General features: G+C 40.3%; 1 protein-coding gene across 9 annotated transcripts in view; it reads left to right on the plus strand.

Annotated features, from left to right (window-relative positions):
• Positions 1-22,279, plus strand: part of KALRN (kalirin RhoGEF kinase) — a 463,005-nt gene that overhangs the window by 249,476 nt on the left and 191,250 nt on the right. For all 9 annotated transcript variants that reach the window (XM_074548811.1, XM_074548813.1, XM_074548812.1 and 6 more), the window contains exon 12: positions 18,697-18,888. In XM_074548811.1, the coding sequence (XP_074404912.1) occupies positions 18,697-18,888 (192 nt within the window). The remainder of the gene's footprint in view (positions 1-18,696; positions 18,889-22,279) is intronic.

Here is a 22,279-nt window from a genome sequence, read left to right on the forward strand (position 1 = left end):
CTCTTTCACTGTTTCCTCAGGGAAAATATTTCACTGCCTGATGGCAGCTACTGACGAGATTTTTTTTCTCCTTTCCCTTATATTGCAATTATATTTCTGTCATTCTCCTTCTTTATTATTATTATTCCCTTGTTTTTATCCCTGTAGTCTTATTTATCTCCCCTAAGGGGATAAATCCCAAGAAAATGGATGAATTAACAATCCTGAAATATCTGTTGAATGTTGTCTTGTTTTCTCCTATGTGCCTCTCAACCATGTTCAACATATTTAATTCTGCTAATATTCTTATTCACCAATCCCAATTCCTATCTATGTTGTTGGAAATTTAAATTACCAACATCCTTCTTTTCATTAGGTGTTCAGCTCTTGATGGAACATCCCATTGCTTGCCTTGCTAATGAATTTCAGTGTTACCATTCAGCTGTGATGGGAAATCCTTAAATACCTTTCACAAATCCCACAGCCTGAAAGCAGCAGCTCTGCACTGGTGGGTTTCTAAAATTTCATGGAACCACCTGTGGAATTAGGATTTCTGGTAATAGGCTTGAATTTCTAAAAACTTAAATTTCTGCAAATTTACTAAAATGGATTTTAGGCTGGAGGTTGCAAAGCATGGTTCTGCAAGGCCTCATCCAGAAGCACAAGTTACTGTTAGTTTTCATCCTAAAATCAATATTAGGGTTCTTTCCAGAATGAGTGCTCAAGTCAGCTGTTACTAGGCTAGCAAATGAAAATTAGGATCATGTAATGTACAGGAGCTGAAACGAGGTGATGATTTGATGTCTTTTGTGTCATTACTATTTTCTAAATCCCCCTCCTCTGATACATTATCTTCATAATTCCCATTACATCTCACATTTTCTGGATCATAGTATGTTTTTCTACCTCCTCTCTGAGTACTTCTTAACTAGAGATGTAGGAAACAAATTAAGAACAGGTGAGAAGAGACAGAAAAATTACAGAGTCCTGATAGTAGAGGTGAGAGCAAGCCATGGAATTGTCTGCACATGGAAACAGCAGCAGCTCATTAAGGCTTGCTCCATGGGCTGATGGAATTGGGAGATCCATCCCCTCATCAGGGCTGAGGAACCTTACAGTGTGCACCTGTAGGTGCTAGGGTAAGTCAGAATATAATTACTTTGCTGAAGAGTTTTCTAACCTCCCTGTTAGGCCTCCTTCTCTACCACTTCAGCACATCTCTCTGAGCATGAATTCAGACACATCTCCTTTCACTTCCCAAGGTCAAATTCAGAGCAAATCAATCTTGTTCACTGGGTGACCACATGTGCTCAAGTGTAGGTAGGTGTCTCAAAGGGGGATGCAGAGGAAAGAAAAAGTATCATTTCTGAGATTATAGAACCTCTTGGGTTCCTCTGAATCAGACTCATTTACAGCTGATGGGTAGAATCACTGAGCAGCCCATTGCTCTGCCTGGACTGTTGTGAACATTAAGTTTATGGCGCATCCTAATTACAAATAATTGACACAAGTTGAACCTGGTCCCTTCCCAACAGCTTTGACAGGAACACTTTGCTCTGGTGCATTCACATGAGGATATCATTGCTAATTTATGAGGCCTGTCTGCAGTGTGACACAGGAATGTGGTGCTGGCAAATGGACATGGGGACACACAGTGAGGGGAAGTGAAAGGAATCTCAGGCTTTATCTGAGCTCAAGGACTTGAGAATTCAACACTCTCTGCTTTGGACAGAGTAATAGTGAGGGTAAGAGGAGAGTCCATAGATTTATCACACCTGGAATTCTCTTGCAGAAGCTTCTAGTGGGGTTGATTTTACAGCTGGGAATCAATTTCCTCTCTACTTGGATTATGACCAATTTTTATTCTTCCCAACTCCTTTCTTGATGCTTAACACTTTACAGTTGGTTGGAAATTAATTCTAACTTTAAATATTTGTTATTTTTCTCAAGCTAGCAGACATCTTTTCCATAGCTAGGGTGAATAACTGGCAGGACTTTTTCCCAATATAACCATGTACTAAAGCAGCCACCACCCTAAAAAAGCTGTTGATCTGCCTGTTCCCCTCATCATGATGTTAATTACTAGCTTTAATAGTAATAAAAATGGTTATGATTGTTTTTCTTTAAAAAAAAAATATATATAAAGTGTTGTCCTAACACACTTGGTGATTTTGACACTATAAGCAATAGAATTTCCTATTGGCAGTTCTCTGATAAAAGTGCTTAGCCTGCCATACAGTATAAATTTATTCTCAAAAATCCACTTTCTTTGGCTCTGACATATTTGTTCTTATCCCTTGGTGTTTCAGGAGGGCATTTGCAAAGGTCAGATTAGAAGCAATTTTCAGGAATCTTCTTGACATTTTAACAGGGGGCAAAACATTCCCAGTTTTGCCTTACTGTGTGTAAACCAGAGTCTTGTGTCTGGCATTGCAGTGCTGAGAAATGCTGTGATTGACTGACCTGCCATGGCACTAGATTGAGAGGTGGAACATGCTCCCTCTATGTCTGATTAGAAACTGCAGATTGATAAATCTGGATGTAATGATTCAATCAGGCATGGCCCAAATAAATCACATGCCTGCATACAGCTGTGCTCAGAAAATGTCAGTGATTTTACAGCACTGTGTTGTGGGCAATAGGAAATGTAATTTGGGGTCTCTTTCTCTCATAACTGCTGTTTAGACAAAGCTCTGGCAATTTTTCTGACTGTATTTATACTACATGGAATGCACAGATGGCAAATGTTTGAATTTGGATTAAAAAGCCTGAGCTCCTGGGAGGGAGGTTGTTATCTTCTGCATACCTGTAACTGTTTCTCAGTCAGTGCTGGTTCTGTTTGCAGGCTGCCTCTGTGAAAGTGCCAGCCTGGGCACAGCACACTGCCTGCCATGCACTGAGGTTTTGTAGCCAGGCATTATCAAGACATCACCAAAGGAATATGGCTCTGGATGTAGCTACAGTGTTCCAGTGATGGCCTCCTTGCTTGGCTGGAATGATTGTTTGCAAATCAGATAACTGTAGTCCAGCCAGTTAGGGTTGCAAATCAAGAGATAATTTCCTTTTAGGCTCTGCAACTTTTCCTTATTCAGTGATTTTATCCTGAGAACAGCATGCCTTCCAGCTGGAAAAGTCTCCCAACATTTCAGCACTATGTAGCTGAACTGCACGTGTTGGAAGCGTTTATCCTGTTCCCATTGTCCTTTTCCTCTCTTCCGGCAGTCCTGGCAATCAGAGGTTCAGGTGCCTTCTGAGCATCCTCCCCTGCTCACAGAGAGCCTTGCTGCCGTCGTGCTGCTCAGAATTAGGAAATGCCATGGGAAGCTGCTCTGACAATCCCTGGCATTCCTCTGCCACAGGTCTGAGTGGTTTTGTGAACAGTCTGAAAGGAGCATTTCTGTAGCCTCTCTGTCTTTAGGAGCTTTTCCCTCAGAGGTGCAGTTGGGATTCCCTGTGGCTCGGGTTTATCCCCGTTCCGGCCGGGAGCCAGTGCGGATCTCCACCTGCAGATGGCACTCGCAATGCGCTGCAGAGCCTGGAGCCTAATGGCAAACAGAGCCGCTGTTTCTCATCCAAGCTAACCAAACACTGTCTCGCAGTGAAATGAAACAGAAGTGGAAGCTGGCTCACTCCCCGTCCCATGGTGTTCTCCCACCCCTGCCAAAACCCACGATGTTCAAGGTCACCCAGAAAAACAACCCCCCTAATATTTTTTTTTTTTTTAATGCAAAGCTGGGCGGTCCATGGTTTAAGTCAAGGTGATGCTTGTCATCTGTGTTTGTGGGATAAGCTGCTCTCAGATCTTTGGAGCTGTTCTCAAGGCTCTTGGGCCACATTAAGCTCGTAGCTACAACTGGGTTTGCATTTAGTACCTCTGTGTGTGTGTTTACATGCGATAGTTGGTGTGTTTTTCATGGTAATCCAAAGGCACTGATGTTTACAAGGTGAAATATCACAACAAAGCACATGTTCTGAACAGCCTTGGCTCAAAATATATGAGGTTGTCCCTTCTTATCAAGCACAGTAAGAAGGTTGACCTCAGGCTGAGTGTGGCCATCAGAGTTCATGGTGTTTGTCCAGTGGAGCCGCTCTTGGTTCAGGCCTTGTGTCTACAACAGATTTGCTGTAGGTACAAGGCTGGATCCTCTATTCCCGACTTTGAAAATTTATGGGATCTATTTTGCCTAGGCATAAATGCAGTGCAGCAGACTCTTGAATTATTGCAAAGAAGAAGAGCCAGACAAAATGTGAGAAAAATGCTGGACTTTGCACTCTGGCATTTGGGAAGCCATTCAGTGTTCCTGTTCTTGGGTGTCTGTGCTTGTCTTCCTCCAAGACAGCTTTGGAAGATGATGATTAAACACCTGAACACTGGCTTTGTGCCATCAAAATTAACCTTTGTGTACATGCACAGCTCCTTTAAGATTCAGTTCTTCCTTTTATTCATCTCAGGGAGGTAAATGTATTTTCTACAAGTGAAGGCTTTTGGCAGAGACCTTGAAAGCCAAAGGCCTGAATCAGCTATAAGAAATCAAAGCTCTGATGATGTTCTTCATCTAACAAACAATTTGTTCTCCAATGTTCTTTTCTAGAGTATTCCCTTCCTTCACTGTGCTGTTCCTAAAATACTGGCAGTTCAGAGTTTTTGAAAAGCCCTTGCAGATAAACAGAATTTTAGGTGCAAATATGTTGAAAAAATACAGTTATGTTGTCATGTGAAATATCCAGAGGATCCAGTAAGAAATTTTGCAGGTAAAAATAGTATTCTGTGACCTCTCAGTCCCACGTAGTTTTACTTAAACTCCTTTAAAACTATGTGTGGTAATGGAATAGTCAGGCCAAAGCTGAATAGCAAACAGCTACTTGTTTGGCCTTCAGGATAAAAACCCAGTGCTTTCCCATACAAATTCCAGCTCTGTTGGATGTCGTTGTTCTAAAGTTTGGCATGAAGTTCAGTAGTGATGTAAAACAGCTAGGAATAAATTAAGAGTCCATGTTGATAATGAGCACTTAGGAAGCATTGTCCTAGGGTGGGTTTTTAAATTTTTATTTTGTTTCAATTTTTACGATTTTGCAACCTATCTGGTTGTTGAAAGGAGTAGCCTGCTGAGCATACTGGGTTTTTCCCTTTGGGTTGAGTGACTAAAATCCTATGAAGGATGAAATATTAAGCCAAAAGAGGGAGAAGCAGACAATTAAACCTGGTGAGAAATATGCTCAAAGTTGGCAATAACTGTACTTTCAGTAATACCAAATCTTTTTTAAAATAACAAAAGCATGAGACAGGCAGCAAAAAATCATTCCTACTCTTATTTTCATCATCCTTTACAAGGCCATCAGCAAGTTCTGAAGCTATAATCTGCATTTTCCTGTTCACTTAATTTATGTAAATGTATTCACTTCTAGACAAAGAGGAAAAAATGTCCACTGGCAGCAGATTACACAGACCTTTGTACCATGGTGCAGGAGATCCAGAGCTCTTGGTTTCTCCTTCTGGCTGCATCTGGCAGGCATAGACAGCAGAGAGCAGTGGAACTGCCAATACAAGGGCTGTCTGTGGAGGTTACCTGGCCCTGCTGGATCCAGAAGCTTCTAACAGCATCCCCAGGGGCTGGATAGTTTGTCATGGGAGCTGTGGTACCGCTCTGAGCATGAAGCCTCTGGGTGACTCAGGACCGATCTGCAGTGCAAGAGCAGAACTGAAATGGGTCTGCACAGCCTGGGCCAGGAGCCAGAAGGGCTGGGAAGGGTTGGGCAGATTGCCTGACTCAGATGTGAGGCTGTGGGGACTGGACTGCCACACCTAAGTCATAGCAGGGCGTGTGAGATGTGTTTTCCCTGAGGAGGTGTGAAGGAAGGACTCCTCAGAGCACACTGTGGATCTCAGTCCCATGGAGACTCCGGTAGCAGCAGCCTGGCAAATCTTGTGGAAGCAATGGAGTTGAATTGGTGGCCTGTGGTACTCCATGATCTATTGGTAGTGGGGAATCTCTTTTTAGGCAGGCCCTATAATGACACAGAGATCTTCCTGGCAGTTGTGTGATGGGCTGTATCTATTATGCCATGTCTCTGAGTTTGCATTTCAGTGTATTTCTCCTCCAGCTCAAGGCGATTTTCTTTCCTATTTCTTCTCTTCCAAAATCACTTGACAGCTGGATCTTTTCATTAAACCTCCTGCAGCATGATTCACAATCTAAATGCTCCCTATAAAATCTTAAGTCTTGGCAACAAAGTGCTTTTTTTTACAATTGCCAGGAGCTAGCTTCCTATCATTGGTTTATTTGGGTAGGTTTATTTTTGTGTCTTTAAAATATCATCCCTTAATTCCCTGTAAATGCATAATGCTGTTCCCATGGCAGAAAGGGAGACAATGAAGCTATTTAAGAAATATATATTTTTAATTCTGTAGGTTCTGGAAAACAGAATTTCTTTTGTGTGGTGAATTCTGAAATTTTTGAATTAATTTCTTTTTTTAATCAGAAGACAGGCAATGTTTCCAAAGAAGATAAATCCTGGAATTTGTTTTTTTTAAGGCTCAAAAGTTCTTAAAGAGATGACTGGAAAATTATAGCACTGATATGCTATACTTATATAAAACAAGTGCTGTAAATATATTCAATATGGTACTGATGTATCAACTGAATAAACCTAGAGCTGAAACAAAAGCTCTGACAATTTCGGTGAAATAAACCCACTCAAAAAAACCACTGCTGTTCTTTCTGACCTGTCTGTGTTGATGAAAACCATCATCATCTAAAGGCTTTTAAAACTTTCTGGTCATTTTTCTCTGTGCTCTTCTTATTGGCAGGTCAGTGGGTTATCAAACTGTACCTGATCGATTCCAGAAGATTAATTGCAGCAATGTCCAAGTCTCATTTGTAATGATGGTGGACTGGTACTCTTCAATTTCTTGTAGCTATTGATAATGGGAAGGCTCAGGGGGACAGGAGTGACACTGTGAATTGTATCAGCATTTTTACTTTGTGATTCTGTTCTAGTGCAGTAGAAGGAGCTGCCCCAGGCTGTGCTGCTGCCTCTGGGCCAGCCAGGGATAGCTTTAGGAGAATGGCACAACCAGTTATGACATTGCTGCCAATCACAAATATGCTGCTTTGCAGGCACTGGTAAAGAGGAAATTTGATGTAGATTAATCCAATATCGGGGATTTGTATGCAGTAACAGAGCAAAACAATTTTCAAGGACAGATTTTAAGTATTTGTTATCATTGTGCAAATTTTCAGGAAATAGACTGTGTTCCATTGATCACTCTGCTGCGCCAGATTTAGAACACAGTCACACTTCCAATTTCAGATACATTGTTTATAATTAACTTGTTCTGAAGAGTGGGGACTCCATTCTGATGGCTCTACACTTCAGAGAAGCTGCTTGCAGTGAGATTGTGCCTCTCTTATTTCCCTATCATGGATCCCTAATTGTCCAGATGAAGGATGTTCTCTTAGTCGCTCATAAGGTGTTTGAATTGTCTAAAAACTAGACCTGCATAATGACACTATTGCAGAGGTTTTATACTGATTACATATAGATTGAAAGTATTTAACCATCTTTTTATTGTATATAAACCTATTTTTAAAATTTACTTTCCTGTGGCAGTGTTCAGGTCTCAATTTCCCCTGTATAAAGACAGAGCAACCTCAGTGGATTTGCAGAGTACTTTTGGAATTACATTTGTGAATAGGGACAAAAAAATCCTAATGTGCATATAAATAATTCACTTGTTGATTCAGTGCCTGTAACCCAGCCATTAATATTGCCCTCCATAGCTGTGATCTGTGAGGTCTGGTTTTGCATAACCAAATCCCAAGGAAGCACTGCTTTGTGTCACTGTGGAAAAGGCTTCTGGTGTGAGGCATTCAGGCACCTTTGTTTAGTGTCTGGTTCAGAGCACCACCAAATGCAGAAACACAGAGCTCTCTCCTGCTTTCCTGAGCTGGGGAGAGAAATTCTATGGTTGACATGAGAAAAGCAGGCAGAATCAGCCTTCTCCTGCCTCTGTGTTTGAAATGAAGCTTGTTTGGAGAGAAAGAAATTGCAGAATTTGCAAGAAGTCAGGAACTGAGACAAGAGGTGTCTCTGAACTGTCAGTGAGCATGTGCACACGTGTTAGTTTAGCATGACTGCCTGTTTTAGTATGCAGCTGATAGAATGGAAACCACTGCGTGCTCCAGAACAATAGCAATGGCTGCTGTTAATATACAACTCTCATTTTCACCAGGCTGTTTTTTCCAATTCATGAGATTTTGTCAGTGCTATTTTTTTTTCTGTGCAACATAGGTGAGTCTTTGTGACATTGGTGAAATCCCCAGCTTTGCAGCAAGCAGAATTCTGAGCCGGCTGTTGCCTTCTCTGGAGTAATGTCAAGGCTCAGTTCAGAAGTGCACAGTGTAAAAGGGTGGCTGTGACTCCTCAGGACCAGGGAATGGGATGTGCAGCCTTGGTGTTGAATGTGTCAGGTGCAGTGAGTGCACTGTGGGGTGGAATGAAGGGTGTTGCTGCTTGGGGAGGAGAGATGGCAGAGAGCACTGGGCTTTGGCTTCTGGCTCCTGGTTATTTTGCCAGCGGCCAAGATTTATGTTGACAGCCAGAGCTTGGATTTGTCAATGCCCACATATCAAAGTTGAGTGCAGGAAGGACTGGAAACCTGCAGTGCTCCACAGTGGGGAAGGGTCTGGTACCATCTGGGTCTTATTTTCTGTTGTCTTCTTGGGTTTGTTTTAGGCTTAAAATAAACCTAATTGAAACATCTTATAAAAATCAAAGGTGTTTTTTGGGATTTGTTTCAGGCTTAAAATAGACCTTCTTGGGTTTGTTTTAGGCTTAAAATAGACCTAATTGAAACCTCTTAAAACCCAAAGGTAGGTGTTTGTTCCCACCAAAAAAAAGTGGCTCAGATAAATACTACCTAGTCAGGAATGCATTCAGACCATTTGTCCTTTGGAAAATAATAACCTTTTCTGACTCAAGGGGGAGAGCTGCTCCTCCCTGCTCCAGGCTCCTTCCCAAAGGATTCACAGCTTTATCTGTGCCACAGCACAGCCCCTCAGTGCACACTGAGTGCTGGGCTCTGCTCAGGCTTCACTGCTCTGTCGTGCACTGGAAACCAAAGAGGAGAGAAGCAGCCCCAGAGCACGGCCAGGGCTGTGCAGCCACGCTGAAATGCCAGTCATGAGTGTGCTCCCCCTTGGGGTGGGGAATTGGGTCACTAGGTCATTTAACCATTCAAATTTAGGTTTTTTTTAATAGGCACATGTAAATGTGGGACAGGAAAAAAAAAAAGAGCACAGAGCAGAATCCGATTTGTGTGCTAACATCAGGATGTGAAAAAAGGAGATTATTTTGGGATGAGAATGCTGGGAGAAATGAGACTTGCTGTTTGGACCTGCTGGACATGCCTCCAGGGTGGGGTTTGGCAAAGGTACAGCAAGCAGAGAGAGATCAAAAGACAACTCAAAGAGAATTTCTCTGATCTTTGTTTTTGTCTCATGTCATGGCCAGTCTTATCCTTTGGGGGATGATTTGGGATTTTTGAAGGGGATTGGATAGGGAGAAGGAAGGACTCAGCAGCACTAAATAAAGAATACACTTGAAAGCTGTCAGGATTTTTTTAATAGTAAAGAATATGGCAGATGTTGACTATATATGAGCAGTATCTCATATGCCTGCAATATTCATGGAGATCTACTACTTGCCAGAAACCAGTATGTTTTATAGCATGAAAGTTTCTGGTGGGAATGCCTCTGTACCAGATCTCTCACTGTAAGTCATTATTAAGATATATTTATCTCAGATCATGTGTGGCCCCCTAATAAGAGCCAGAAATAAAACCTTGATATCTTTCTAAATCTTTGTTTTGCTTATGGATAAGCTGAACTGAATTTCATTCACACAGTAGAACACATTTTTATAGTGCACCCCATATGAGTGCTTTCTGGCCAACATGAAAAATGTTAGTTCCTGTCTGGAACTTTTCTGAAGTATAGGAATAAGTCTGGTATAAAATAAATTAAAAGGTCTGTTACTTCTAGAGTACTGAAACCTCCTTCAATTTTTCCTCAATATAAGTAGGCAATACTTCCTAGGTGTTACGGGAGATTTTAATATTTTGAAGTTTTAGGGAAGACAAAGCCTTTAGTCCATCCTGCTTTGGTGGCACCTCTGAAGAACTAATTTGATGGGCAAGCCATACAGGCAGTTCACATGTCAGGGAAGTAACGGTGGTGAAAAATTGGTTTATAAATCTAATGGGATTCAGAGAATGGTTTCTACTCATTTGAAACAAATTCCAATGTGTAAACCATGACAGAGAGAGGAATTAATGTTGACAGGGAAGAGATTCTGAATCCAAAGGGACTCTCTTGCTGACCTGCTCCTAAAGTTGCTCAGCTAGAACAAGGAGGTGAAGGAAAAAGTTACTTCAATTTTAATTGAAGCTGGGGGAGACGGTTTTATTATTGTAGATAGCAGAGGGGCATTCTCCATGCAGTTATATGAGGTCCAGAGAGCAGGGGGATGGGGATGGATGTTATCTGAGTGGTGGGCAGGTGATGTGTTTCTTGTTGGCAGAGTATGTTGAGAAACTTCCTTTTGCCAAATGGAAATACCCAAATTGTGAACAGAAGTGTTGGTGTTTTATTCTAACTGTGTGTTTGTTTCTGGCAGGCAATGTATTGAATTGTGAGGTTTATTCTAGAAAGAAATTGATTTTTTTTTTTAAGTGATGAATTTTAAAGTGATTCTTCGCTAGAAGTTAAATTTAACAGGACAAATTGGAGGGACCCAGGAGAACCAAGGGGTTCCCTCTGAATCTCAAGGGAGCATAGACAGTGCTAGGAGATGGCACCACAAGATTGATGCTCTCACTGAGAGCATTTCCTGCACCACTCCCACCTGGGCTTGTGCACAGGAGCTGATGCAATGCAGCCTGTCAGGGAGGAAACCTGGATTTCAAAGAAGCAGCAGCAAGAATTTAATTAAATCTCTGCATCCTTCCTCAGGTAGCAGCAGTGCACTGACCGTGCTAAATGATGTGGCGTATCTTCCTCTGTATTTTTTCTGCCAACAATCAGTTTGCTTTTCAGAGGTGGCCGTTCACTTTTGGCAAAAAAAAAAAAAAAAGAGTTTGCTGCAAATCTGGAGCTCCTGTGATGTATTAGTAGTACACTTACCTTTTTGCAGCAGCCTGTGTTGTGTTTTTGTCATATTTTTCCAGACAAAAAGAATGATTGTTATGTGATTTATATGCAGCACTGCTTTGTGCTCAGCATTCAGCTGTGTATGAATTCTTAAGCTGAAAGATCAGGAGAATGTGGGTTAAAGTTTTGCCAAATTTTCTTTGTTAAACATTATCTCATTCTGTGACAAGTTCTATGCCACTCCAAGTGGGCTTCAGGAAAGGTGTTATAACCTATCTTCACATTAACGGAAATAAGAGCATAGCTGAGTCAGGGCAGTGGTTGTGGAAGAAATGGAGAGGAAATGCTTTGCTGTCTTATTCAAAGTGGGTTTTATAAAAATATAGGCACAGAATTCACATTCTCACAAGTTTATTTCTGCTTTTGTTTTCAAGGCAACCATGATGCCAGTTGTATTTGGTGCTAGCTTTTCCCAGTGCTGCTGACAGCCCAAAGTCTTTTATTACTGTTGTTGCAGCGTCTTTGAAATCTCCAAACCATGAGCATGATATTAAACCCAGAATGCCTGGAGTTATTTCAATTCCAGAGACCAACCAGACTTGATAAAGCTGTCATGGTTGCACTCATGTCTGTAGGGCTCAGGAAAGATGTGATCTGAGCTTTTGGGACAGAAAACAATACCATGCCCTCCTGGATTGCTGCTCACCTTGGAGCTGCTCCATGTTTATTTCTCCACCTGCCTTCCCTTTTGCCCCTATCATAAAGAAGTTGTGGAGCTTTGCTGTGAACCACCTGGGTTTTCTGATGATATTAATCATTTAAGAAGTTTTCAAAAGGAGCTTCATTTCACTCCTGTCAGTCTGCCTCCTTGTGCTCCCTTGTCATTTCCACAAAAGAAAACTCTTTCCTCCTTTTTGCTGAATTTGAAAGGCTCAGTTACCATTCAGTCACTTGAGCAGCTCTCAGTTGTACACTCTGCAAGTTACTCAGTTATGAAATTGGGCAGTGATAATTCTGTTTTAGTGGTACACTCACAGTGCTGGATAACACCAAGCAGTAGGAGTTGGGTTTCGTGTTTGGCACCACAACTACTGTTTTGTTGTTTTCACTGTCCTTCTTTCCTTTCTTCTGCTCACTTTCACAGTCCTATTTCTGTACAAGGGTGTTCCCCAAGTTAAAGGACCAAGCTATTCTCATGTGTATTACCAAGGATAGAATACTAGAATAAAACGTAGCCAATAATCATCAATTTCAGATATCTTCCCTAATTCTTATAGATCCTTGTAAAGACCATAAAATGTTGGAACAGCAGTATTTCATCATCTCACTTTAATATTCTATTTGGATATGCTTTTACCAGAAGACCGGTAAGGTGGCAGGAAATAAAAACTGAAATATACTTACAAGCATAAAATGTGCCTATGTGTAATTTGCTTTCCCAGATGTACACTTCCCTTGGTCTCAGGAGGACACTGAAATGGTTGAGAAGTGGAGACCTTTGCCAAGCAAGCTTTTGTTCTTTGTGTACTTGTACTATGTACACGCAGACGTGCATCTATGTGTCTTTATATACTTATTAATATTGGATGAGATGTGTGATTTTAAATGTAATTTAAAACATTGTTTCACTAAATATTTCACTGGCATTTCATTAAATAATGGTTGTGATCACACTGGAGTTAATTAGCATGATTGTGGTAATGGGAGTGTTTTCTACTTGATGTATGAGGGCGCTACTGATTGAGATGAACAATTGGTGGGATGAAATACAGCATAACCAACAATTTTTTTTTAATCTAAAGTAAGCACTCACTATGAAATAGCACAAAGAGGAATTCTTTAAGCTAATGTATTCCCAGCTATTAATTCTAATCTTGCTTATTTATTGGTTTGAAGGTATGAGGTAGCTTTTAATCAATTTGTCTGGCATTTCAGCAGTTGATGTAATGTGTGTCACCCTTTTAAAGTCAAATAATAAATTCATCTTGGTTTGTATGTAAACCCTGAGGGAAAATCATAAATAGAAGTAACAATACACAGAAAAATATCTGGTCCTTCACAATGGTCAGTGAGGATTCTGGGTTATATCCACCTTGTCATTCCTGGGAATATTTAATATCTAATAAATACTGAAAAATGCCATATGTTTATATTTTAAACATATGTGTAAACAATATATTATACACAATATTTTATACAATTCACTGAAATAATGGCATTACTGGAGGTGTAAAGTAGTCATTAGTAACAGCATGATATCAGTGCAAGGAGAACTAGGGTGAAATTATGACAAGGAAAACTAAAGATGAATTGCCATGTTCAAGGAAGAACAGTCTGAAGAGGAAGGTGCTGATGGAAATTTCATTAGCCTGGATATTTTTTTAAAAGGTCTGAAGAAGTTTCCATTCTAGTTTATAGTGGGGACCGATCTTGAACTGACAGACTGAGTGGCTGCATTACCTCAGAGAGATATTCTGCCTGTAACTTCTGTAACTGTAATTCCTGGTAAGTCTGGTTTGAATTACGACCACAGAGTACAAGTAAGAATGTAAGTCTTGATTTGATTATGTGCAATTCAAATGGAATAAAATCACAACTTATATTAGATCATCACATGCACTTAGCCTTTGTCCTTCTTAAGGGAGGAGGGATTTTGACAAAGATGGATGCTTTGTTAAACCCCAGATTTATTTATCAAAGAAATGTTTCATTGTGGTCACTTATTTTAGCTTTAGAATATCAAGTTACTAAAGATATAATTGTTCACAAAGACCTGACTGTGAGATCACTTAACCTCAACAAATACTGGAGCTAATTTTAATGAAGTAGCTTGAGCAAAGAATCTGAGAGCAGTAACTGAGCTTTATAATTGAGGATAACAATAGTTTATAAGGCTTGACAAGAACTGCAGAATCAGCTCTGTAATTACAGTTTTGCCACAGTGGATTGTGCAGTAGTTTTTTTGGGCAGGAATTCTACTTGCTGTCTATGCACAGAACAGGTACCAGTCCTCCAGAGTTCTATTTTTAGCCCTTTGCCATTTTTCCTCTCCTGTGATCTTGGGGAGATGGTTAGAAGGCTGACCCAGTTCTCCCTGAAGTCAGTAAAATCCTTTTTACTGTTTTCAGTAAGAGATGGATCAGGCTTTGAACTTGGTCTTAAGTTCCCAGCAGGAGTGCTGATACAGACATTTCATCTTTGGTACTGGAGAGTCATGACTCTAAAGAACATAAGGGAGATATCACATCAGAGAAAGCCTAATAAGTCTCCTAAACTTCAGCCTGCAGGCATCATGAGGGATTCACATCACTAGTCTTTAGTCAAGAATATCAGGTCTAAGCTAGTCCTCTTTCTCTCTCTAGTTGGTACTTCCTGCCCTCCAGAGATGCCTTCTCTTCCATGCCTTTTTCATGGTAAAACCCAGGTGACAAAGCTCTCTGAATCAATACAAGGAACTGTGCCTGGAACTGCCTTGCACAGCCCCAGAACTTGGTCAATGCAGACTAGTGCTACCTCACCCCCCTTATCTCAACATCTACTTGGGAAGTGAGGTCTGGGGTATGTAGTTTGTGTTTAATATGATCATGTACCTGATATCACCTGCCCTGTTCCCCCCTCCATGTTTCTCCTGATGTTTACAACAAACATCTCTCTCCAGCTGGTGGGAATGGCTCACTACACTTTGGAGAACTTGGAGACAGTTACCATGAAAATCCCTCAAATAAAATAAACAGCTGTAAAAGAGTGTGCAGGGGCAGATTGTTCTGGAAAAAAGTTGTCCAGATTAAGGACATGAACTTTACCCTAGAGTATCACTAGACACAGCTATTTTCAATGTAATCAGCCTTAAAACATGCAGCAATAAACTACTTACATGTGCAGTTCCTAGCAGTAGATAAAAACTACATGGAATAATTTTCTGTAAATGCACATAGGCCAAAACCAAAATGCTGTGCTAAACTGATTGATACCTTAAAAATGTGAGGAAGTTCACAAAGAGATAGACAGACAGACAGACAGACAGATAGATAGATAGATAGATAGATGGATGGATGGATGTTTCCTTGTGTTTTCAGGTTTCATGATTGAAATAGGTCATTATGCAAAGATTGGTCTACAAATATTATTAAGAGATATAAGGTGGAAGTTGGTTTTGTGCATGAAATGATGCAGAAGTGTGGAATGCCAGTCACCAGTTCACCAAGAATTTCAAGGGTTTGCACATGACAGTTCTCTCATGAGTTAAGACAATATTAAGAAAAATTGCCACACAGCCCTAAAAATTCAGAAGGCATACAATTTTATAACTCATGGAATTTTTTTTCCTGCCAGATCTCAGGACTGGGAATCTGAGCTAACCTCTTTTGGACAGGGATGGTGGGACAAGGAGGCATTTCATGCTTTTCTTCATTGTAGAACTTGATTCTCTCATAGATTCTCACCCTGCCTGATCCAGGGTTATGTCACACCAAAAAAGTAGAAAGTGCTTCAAACAAATAAATATAATAAGGGTTTGTACCCCAAAGAGCTTATTAACAAGAGAGCAAGCTCAGGATGAAAATGTAGGAGCAGGGAAGCAGTGCAGCATTGTAGCACCAACCAGAATGAAGTTCTCGGCTTCAACAGCACTTTGGTTCAATGCCTGTGGAGCAATAGATGTACATGAAAATATTTGATATGTGTAACAAGATCTGGTATGATTTATGTGCACTTTAAGCAAACAAACAGAAGAGAAGTAGAGCAAGCCCTCAGCAAATGAGTAACCTCTGGCTTATTTGGCCTGTGCTGTGTGTACATCTCGACAGCTGACAGGGGAGGACAGTCCTTTCATGAGCACACAAAGCTCAGGAGTTCAAGGCGAGGGTGGATAGCTCCCAAATGTGGCTGCTTATCTGAAATGTATCTAAATCTCTTAAATCTGCAACAGTGAGATGGAAATCTCTCAGCACCAGGCCTTCCTTCTAGAATGGCAGGAATATAATCATTAGTTGTTTCTCCTATCATAAACTGCACCTGTTTTAAAATCAGGACACTTACCTGTGACCTTGGTGGACAAAGATAGAAAAAGAGGTGAAGAAAAATGTCTCCATACTCAAAATGCACTGTGTCCAAGCCTTTTGTGCATGACACATTTATGCAAACATATCCAAAATTAGGTATGCATTCTTCAGTGAAGCATCCCTGTGTGCTGGCAGTGCCTGTCACAGCCCAGGGAAGACACTGAGTGGCTCCTTCCACACCCCATCAGCTTCCCTGCAGAAAATCCCCTTTGCCTTTGGAGAACCTTGTGCAATGCAAAGGGGCTGCGAAATCTTTTTTTGTCTGTGCAGTGAGACCAGAGCCTCTGTTGAGGCCAGTCTGCATTCTTTCTCCCCCAAAGTCTAGGGTCCAGCCTACACACTTTCACCAGTGTGTTTACATCTGGTCATTGTATCTGTGAACTCATCTCATTTACAGGTAATTCAACATAGCACATGTTGGAGTCAGTAAAACTGTGTGGCTTTCAGCAGAGATGGACCTAAATGTCTCAGGGTCAAACGCAGCAAATCTGTGTTCATACTGTATTTCAACAAAACTGTTTTGTGTCCCAAATCTGTGCCACAAGGAGAGAGGGAAGGCACTTACAAGTACACAAAATAATACATATAAAGGCAGGAACAGTCTTGTGCTCAGGGAGCTGGACTGGTGTGTGAGTTGTTGTAGTGGTAATGTGTGAAAAACACTGGTGTGGACTAGACTTTGAAAAAATTGTGCTAGCTTTGGCATCTGCTCCAAATACTATTGGAAGGGGATCATTCAGAAAGGATACTGTTAAGTGAAACTGGACCCTAGTTCAGATCTCATTAAATGGAACATTTTTTACAAACTCTCAGCTAAAGAGGTTTCCAAAAAATGATTATTAAAACATAAAATTTTGCTGCTGTTAACAGCCTAACCATTACAGCAGTAGTCTGAAAGTGAGGGAATAAAAATTTACTATTGGTAGCAAAACTGTCTCAAGTATGTTCTTCACAGTCCAAAAGAAGAAATGCAAATATCAGATATTTATAGTCAGCCCTCAGAAAATGAACAGTGAATGAGATGTTTTCTTTTTGCTTTTTTATAACTGGAAATATTTTCCTCCATTAAACACTCAGAGGTCAGTGCTCCATCTCTGTACTGAACATTTTCTCAAACAATAACTGTTGACTGCAGCAGGACATTATCTAAGTAGGAACAAGGTGGCTTGATCCATGGTTTTTATTTTTGACAGTGTTTGTGTAATGCTCAGAAATACATGTGTGTCTACAGTTTTAGAGGTATTTTGTGTATATGCATCAAGTTGTGCATTTTTAAACTGAGGAGGATTTTGACTCAGTTTAAGGCAGGTGCTACAATTCTACTATTGAAGCAGAGGTTAAATTTCCCTGTCAGAGCAGTCTCAAGCCAATGCCAAGCAGCTCCAAAGATCTAGCCCAGTAATGGAAACACCCTGAAGCTAATATCTTTGTCTCTCCTTATTTTTGTTAAGTGTTGAATACCAAAGAGCTGTTGGCCTCATCTTGAGTGAAGAAAGCTTTTATATGACAGCAGGGACTGGCTCTGTTTAGTTTCCCTAAGCTGACTAAGGCATAGCTCCATGGTTCTGGAGAAGATGGCTGCGCTCTCTTTCCATTTCTCCTGCAATTCATGAGACTCTCTGCTGTATTAGTTGAGTAGTATTTTTCAGAGATGTGAAAAAAAAGGAGAAAGGATGGGCAGGTAACTTGAAACCTGAGGCAAGTTGGATGGATTTCCCCTCTCTTACTTGACAGTCTGGTATGTCTTAGGTACATTAATTTGCTTCTGGGTTCTTCTGTTCCCTCTGTAAAGTAGGAGTCCTACACCTCATATCATAAAGGCTGTGGGGTAGATGTATTCAGGATAGTGCAATGTTCAAATTCCTGTGTAATGCAGGGCAGGTACGTGCCCTGGGCAAACTGGAACTGAGCATTACACACTGGCAGCTGCAAGCAAATCACATGGACTCAGTCCATCTGGAAATGGGATCCAGAACAGTAGACAAGAGGAAAAAACCATAGAAGGAGCTTGAAGACATGGTCTATCTCACAAAAGCCAGTGAAAGGCAAATATTTCTTGGGGCTGAGACATCTCTGGCTACCATGATTACACACTGTAATGTGAGAGCAGTTGGGAGGCCAGTGCAGTGAGCTGGTGGCTGAGGGTCACATGAGGCACTGCAGCCTTCTGAGCTGGTGAGTCCCACTTGCTTCGTGCCATTATCTTTGAGGAATTGCAGGGAACTTGGAAATAAACAAATGGGAAGTCCTATTGCTGTGCCTGGCAGGATTGGGTTGAGGTTGTGTGTTTCAAATAAGAAATAATTTCATGTGTACTCAGGCATTAGTCTGTGTGGCTTTATATGTTCTCCTTTCACAGATGGCAATGCCACTAAGAAATATTGTGATCATTTTAAAACTCTGGTAATCACTTGCTTTCATGTCTTAAGGATAAACAGCCTCTTTCAGGGGTTTATTTGCCCCAGTTGTATTACTCACACTGTGTTTCTTGCTTTGTTTGCTGGTAGAATACATACACCAATGCAGACAAGCTCTTGGAGGCTGCAGAGCAGTTGGCTCAGACTGGGGAATGTGACCCTGAAGAGATCTATAAAGCAGCCCGGCATCTGGAAGTTCGGATTCAGGACTTTGTCCGGAGGGTGGAACAGAGGAAACTTCTCTTGGACATGTCAGTCTCCTTCCATACCCACACCAAAGAGGTAAGAGGTGCACGAGGGAATTTTGCTGTGTATTGTTGAGTGCTGCAAGAGGCTGTCTCTGAAAACTCAGATAACAGAGAAAAGGCATTTTCATCACACTGGGCTGATATTATCCAGTTCATTTCATGCATATGAGTAACTGTTGTAAAGAGGAAATAAAATGTGAATGAAATGTATGAATGTTACAGTACACTAAAATATAGCAACACCATCTCCAGTGGTGCTTAATCACAACTAGAATGTATTGTTAGAAAGCAAGAATTCTCTTGTAAGAACACTTTAAGTACAAACATGCCAGCAGCATGATCCTCTGAGGATTCCATTTAAATGTACTGTTAATTAATGTATCCAATATCATTATGTGTTACTAGAAATCTTATATTGTTTAATGAGGCAGACTTGACTTTTTAAGACAACTGTTAAAGAAAAAACAGCCACATACTGATACAGTGAATCAGTGAGGACCTGAATAAATGCTGTTTAGTGTAATTGAAAAATATCCAGAGATAAGCTGACTTGCCAGAGGAGATACAGTGGACAGGACATCAAATGGGAGGCCACTGGGGATGTAATTAAAGCATACTTCACATTTTCTGCAGTCCAAAGGCCATTCAGTGGTGAGTGACTTTTAAAGATAGGGTTTCTGCTGAGAGAGATGGAATTAGTCAGGATGGTTGTTTTCATGCTCTGCAGCATCTGTTTGTGAAAGCACACTTGATCAGAAGATACTCTGAGAAGCTGAAAGTTTTGCCTCTGCTTGTTGATTTGCATGTTACAAACAAGTTGCATATATGAGGTGTCAGGATGTTGGGGAGCCCCTGAAGTAGAAGGTACATGAATACATTTATTTATATGTGTATGGAAGATGGAGTTTACAGCATGTACATTATAGCTGCTGGTATATGAAGGTTTTTCTTTTACATCCTGCTTCTGCAATATACTAAAATATAGTTAACTCTCAGTTTGTGGATAATGCTGTTGTTCCCAGAATTGCTCAAACACTTGCAGCTATGCTGGTTTGCCACTGGGGAAACTTAATTAGTTATTTCCTCTGTAAAAATTATTTCATAACAGTTCCCTGCTGTGGTTAACCTTGATTCACCTATGCAGGTGATGATTAGTAAAAAAAAAGACAGTGGTATTGTGTAGCCTAATTTGGCTTAGGGAAATAAAGCCTCCCTGTATGAAGGAATTGGGATTGCAGTGCATTATACTCCTGTTCTTCTTCAACAAGAAGGGAGTTTGCCTGCTCTACACACCTGGTTTTAATGAGCTCTGTTTTGGTGAATAAAAATGCAGATGTATTAAAAATTAACATTTTTAAAAGATTATTTTAAAAACCAGTTTTCTATTCTAGCATCAATGCTATTCTCTAGATGTTAAGAGTAAATGATAAGTATTTGCCTCATTAATGTTTTCCTGTGAGACAGATTGGTTCTGTGATGTGTTTTTAGAAAGTTCAGTGTTTAATTCATGTCATGTTTAAGGAGATGCAGAGTGGACAGACTCTGGGTGCCTCTCTCCTATAAAAGTCCCTTCTAACCCAAACTATTCTATGATTCATGTTGTATAAATCTATTGAGACACAACTGGTGAAAGGGTAAATTAGTAGAAAGAATTGGTCTTAATGACACTGTTTCTTTTTTTTGGAAATATTCTAAAGATCTTCCTGCTACGAACATGTTTCTTCTGACAGTCTTCCCAGCACAGGTTGTGTGAATTGTGAATTTCTGATGTGGTAATTCCCAGGTGTGGATAAGTTCATTGACTGTGAACTTCCCATTCCTTCACCTGTACTCTGCCCACGCCTTCATCTCCACATGCATCTGCTCAGATTCTCACCACCTGAGAAACTTTTAACGGGTCCTACCTTTTTTCTCTTGTCAAACAAAAGTTTCCTTTTGTACTCAGTCTTCCTGTATTTTCTTCAGGACAATAGGTGGTGTTGAATTAGGGAGTCATTTAAATGTAGGTATCCCTATGGGTAATGTAAGTTCAGAGTGGCTTTTTTATACTACAGTAGACTTGAATCACTGCTTATTTCATGTGAAAGCATTAAAGAGGGTCCCTTCTGCTAAACACTGACTCATACAGTTGAAGGAATATCAAAACCACAGTCAATTAAGCATAAAAATAATTTTGATAGGTTTTTTAATTGACCTTATTTAACAATGTATACAATAGGCTGAAATGAGGACTTTTTGGTGTGTAATAACACTTTAGAGGCATAAATTGGAAACAGTGCTTTAAGTGATTTTTCACTCTTGAATAATGTAGGTGTCCTATTTCCATGCCTGTAAACAAGATTTCATGTGCCCCACTGTCCTATAGCATTCTTTATGCTTTTCTACTTTGTAGTCAATATTTTTGTACCCTTTTGGACCAAGGCATTTCTGATGGTGTGAGCAGAAACCTGGCACTATGGGAATTAAATCCAATTATCTGTATGGCAGGGTAAAGTTATAAATTATTATCACTGGCATAAATGCATTCAACAGACTCGTACCTGAATAATTTCTCTCAGGACTAAGTGTAATTGAATTTAGGTTCTTTCTTCAAATCTGAATCAATTATTGTCAGGATTGTCAGATCTTGCACTTTTATCACAAATCTCATGATAGTTGATGTTTTTCTGTGAACTTTTGGCTTTAGGATCAAATGATGATAGAGGATTGTTGGCTGGCATTTGATTTTTTTAAAAAGAGAATATTTTTTGAGCTTCCTGGAGAAGAGGTTGCAGATGTCATAAAATCACACCCTGAAGACTCAAAACCCTCAAGGACAAAAGAAAAACATCTTGCAATTCATTGTCTGAATCTTAATATTTTAGTTTTATACTTAAGGTTCTGCAGTGTACTTTACATTTCCAAGTATTGAAATGTAGACAGGAAAGAACACTGTGACCACTTCTATCATTAAAAATTTTAAGCCCTCTTGCATAGCTAAGGTTGTGTTACTTGTGTTACTACATAAGTTAGGTTGTGTTACTTGTATTGGCTGGGGATGCAGTTGCTAACTGAAGAATGAGAAGGAACTTCACTGAATTTAGATCCATTTATAGTATATGGGCCTTAACTAAAATATGAAACAGTTCTGTACTTGTTTCATATTTCTTTGGGGCATGAAAAGCATGTCTTACCACCTCTAGTTTCTCATTTCTCAGTGGGCCTGAGATTACCAGTTCTGTGTTGAGTCCAGCATGAAAAAAACCAGAGAGACAAAGAATTGTGTGTTCAGATCATGTTCCCTGTGCTTTGTTGTTGTTTAGTGAATCAGAAGAGCAGGAGGACAAGGTGCTCAAGGCAGACACTTCCATGTGGAACCTGCCATGCCTACCTGGCCCATAGAATGGAGGATGAATATGCTCAGAAAATATTTAATGTTGAGAAAA

Source organism: Zonotrichia albicollis, chromosome 10, assembly GCF_047830755.1.
Source record: "Zonotrichia albicollis isolate bZonAlb1 chromosome 10, bZonAlb1.hap1, whole genome shotgun sequence".
NCBI lineage: Eukaryota > Metazoa > Chordata > Aves > Passeriformes > Passerellidae > Zonotrichia > Zonotrichia albicollis.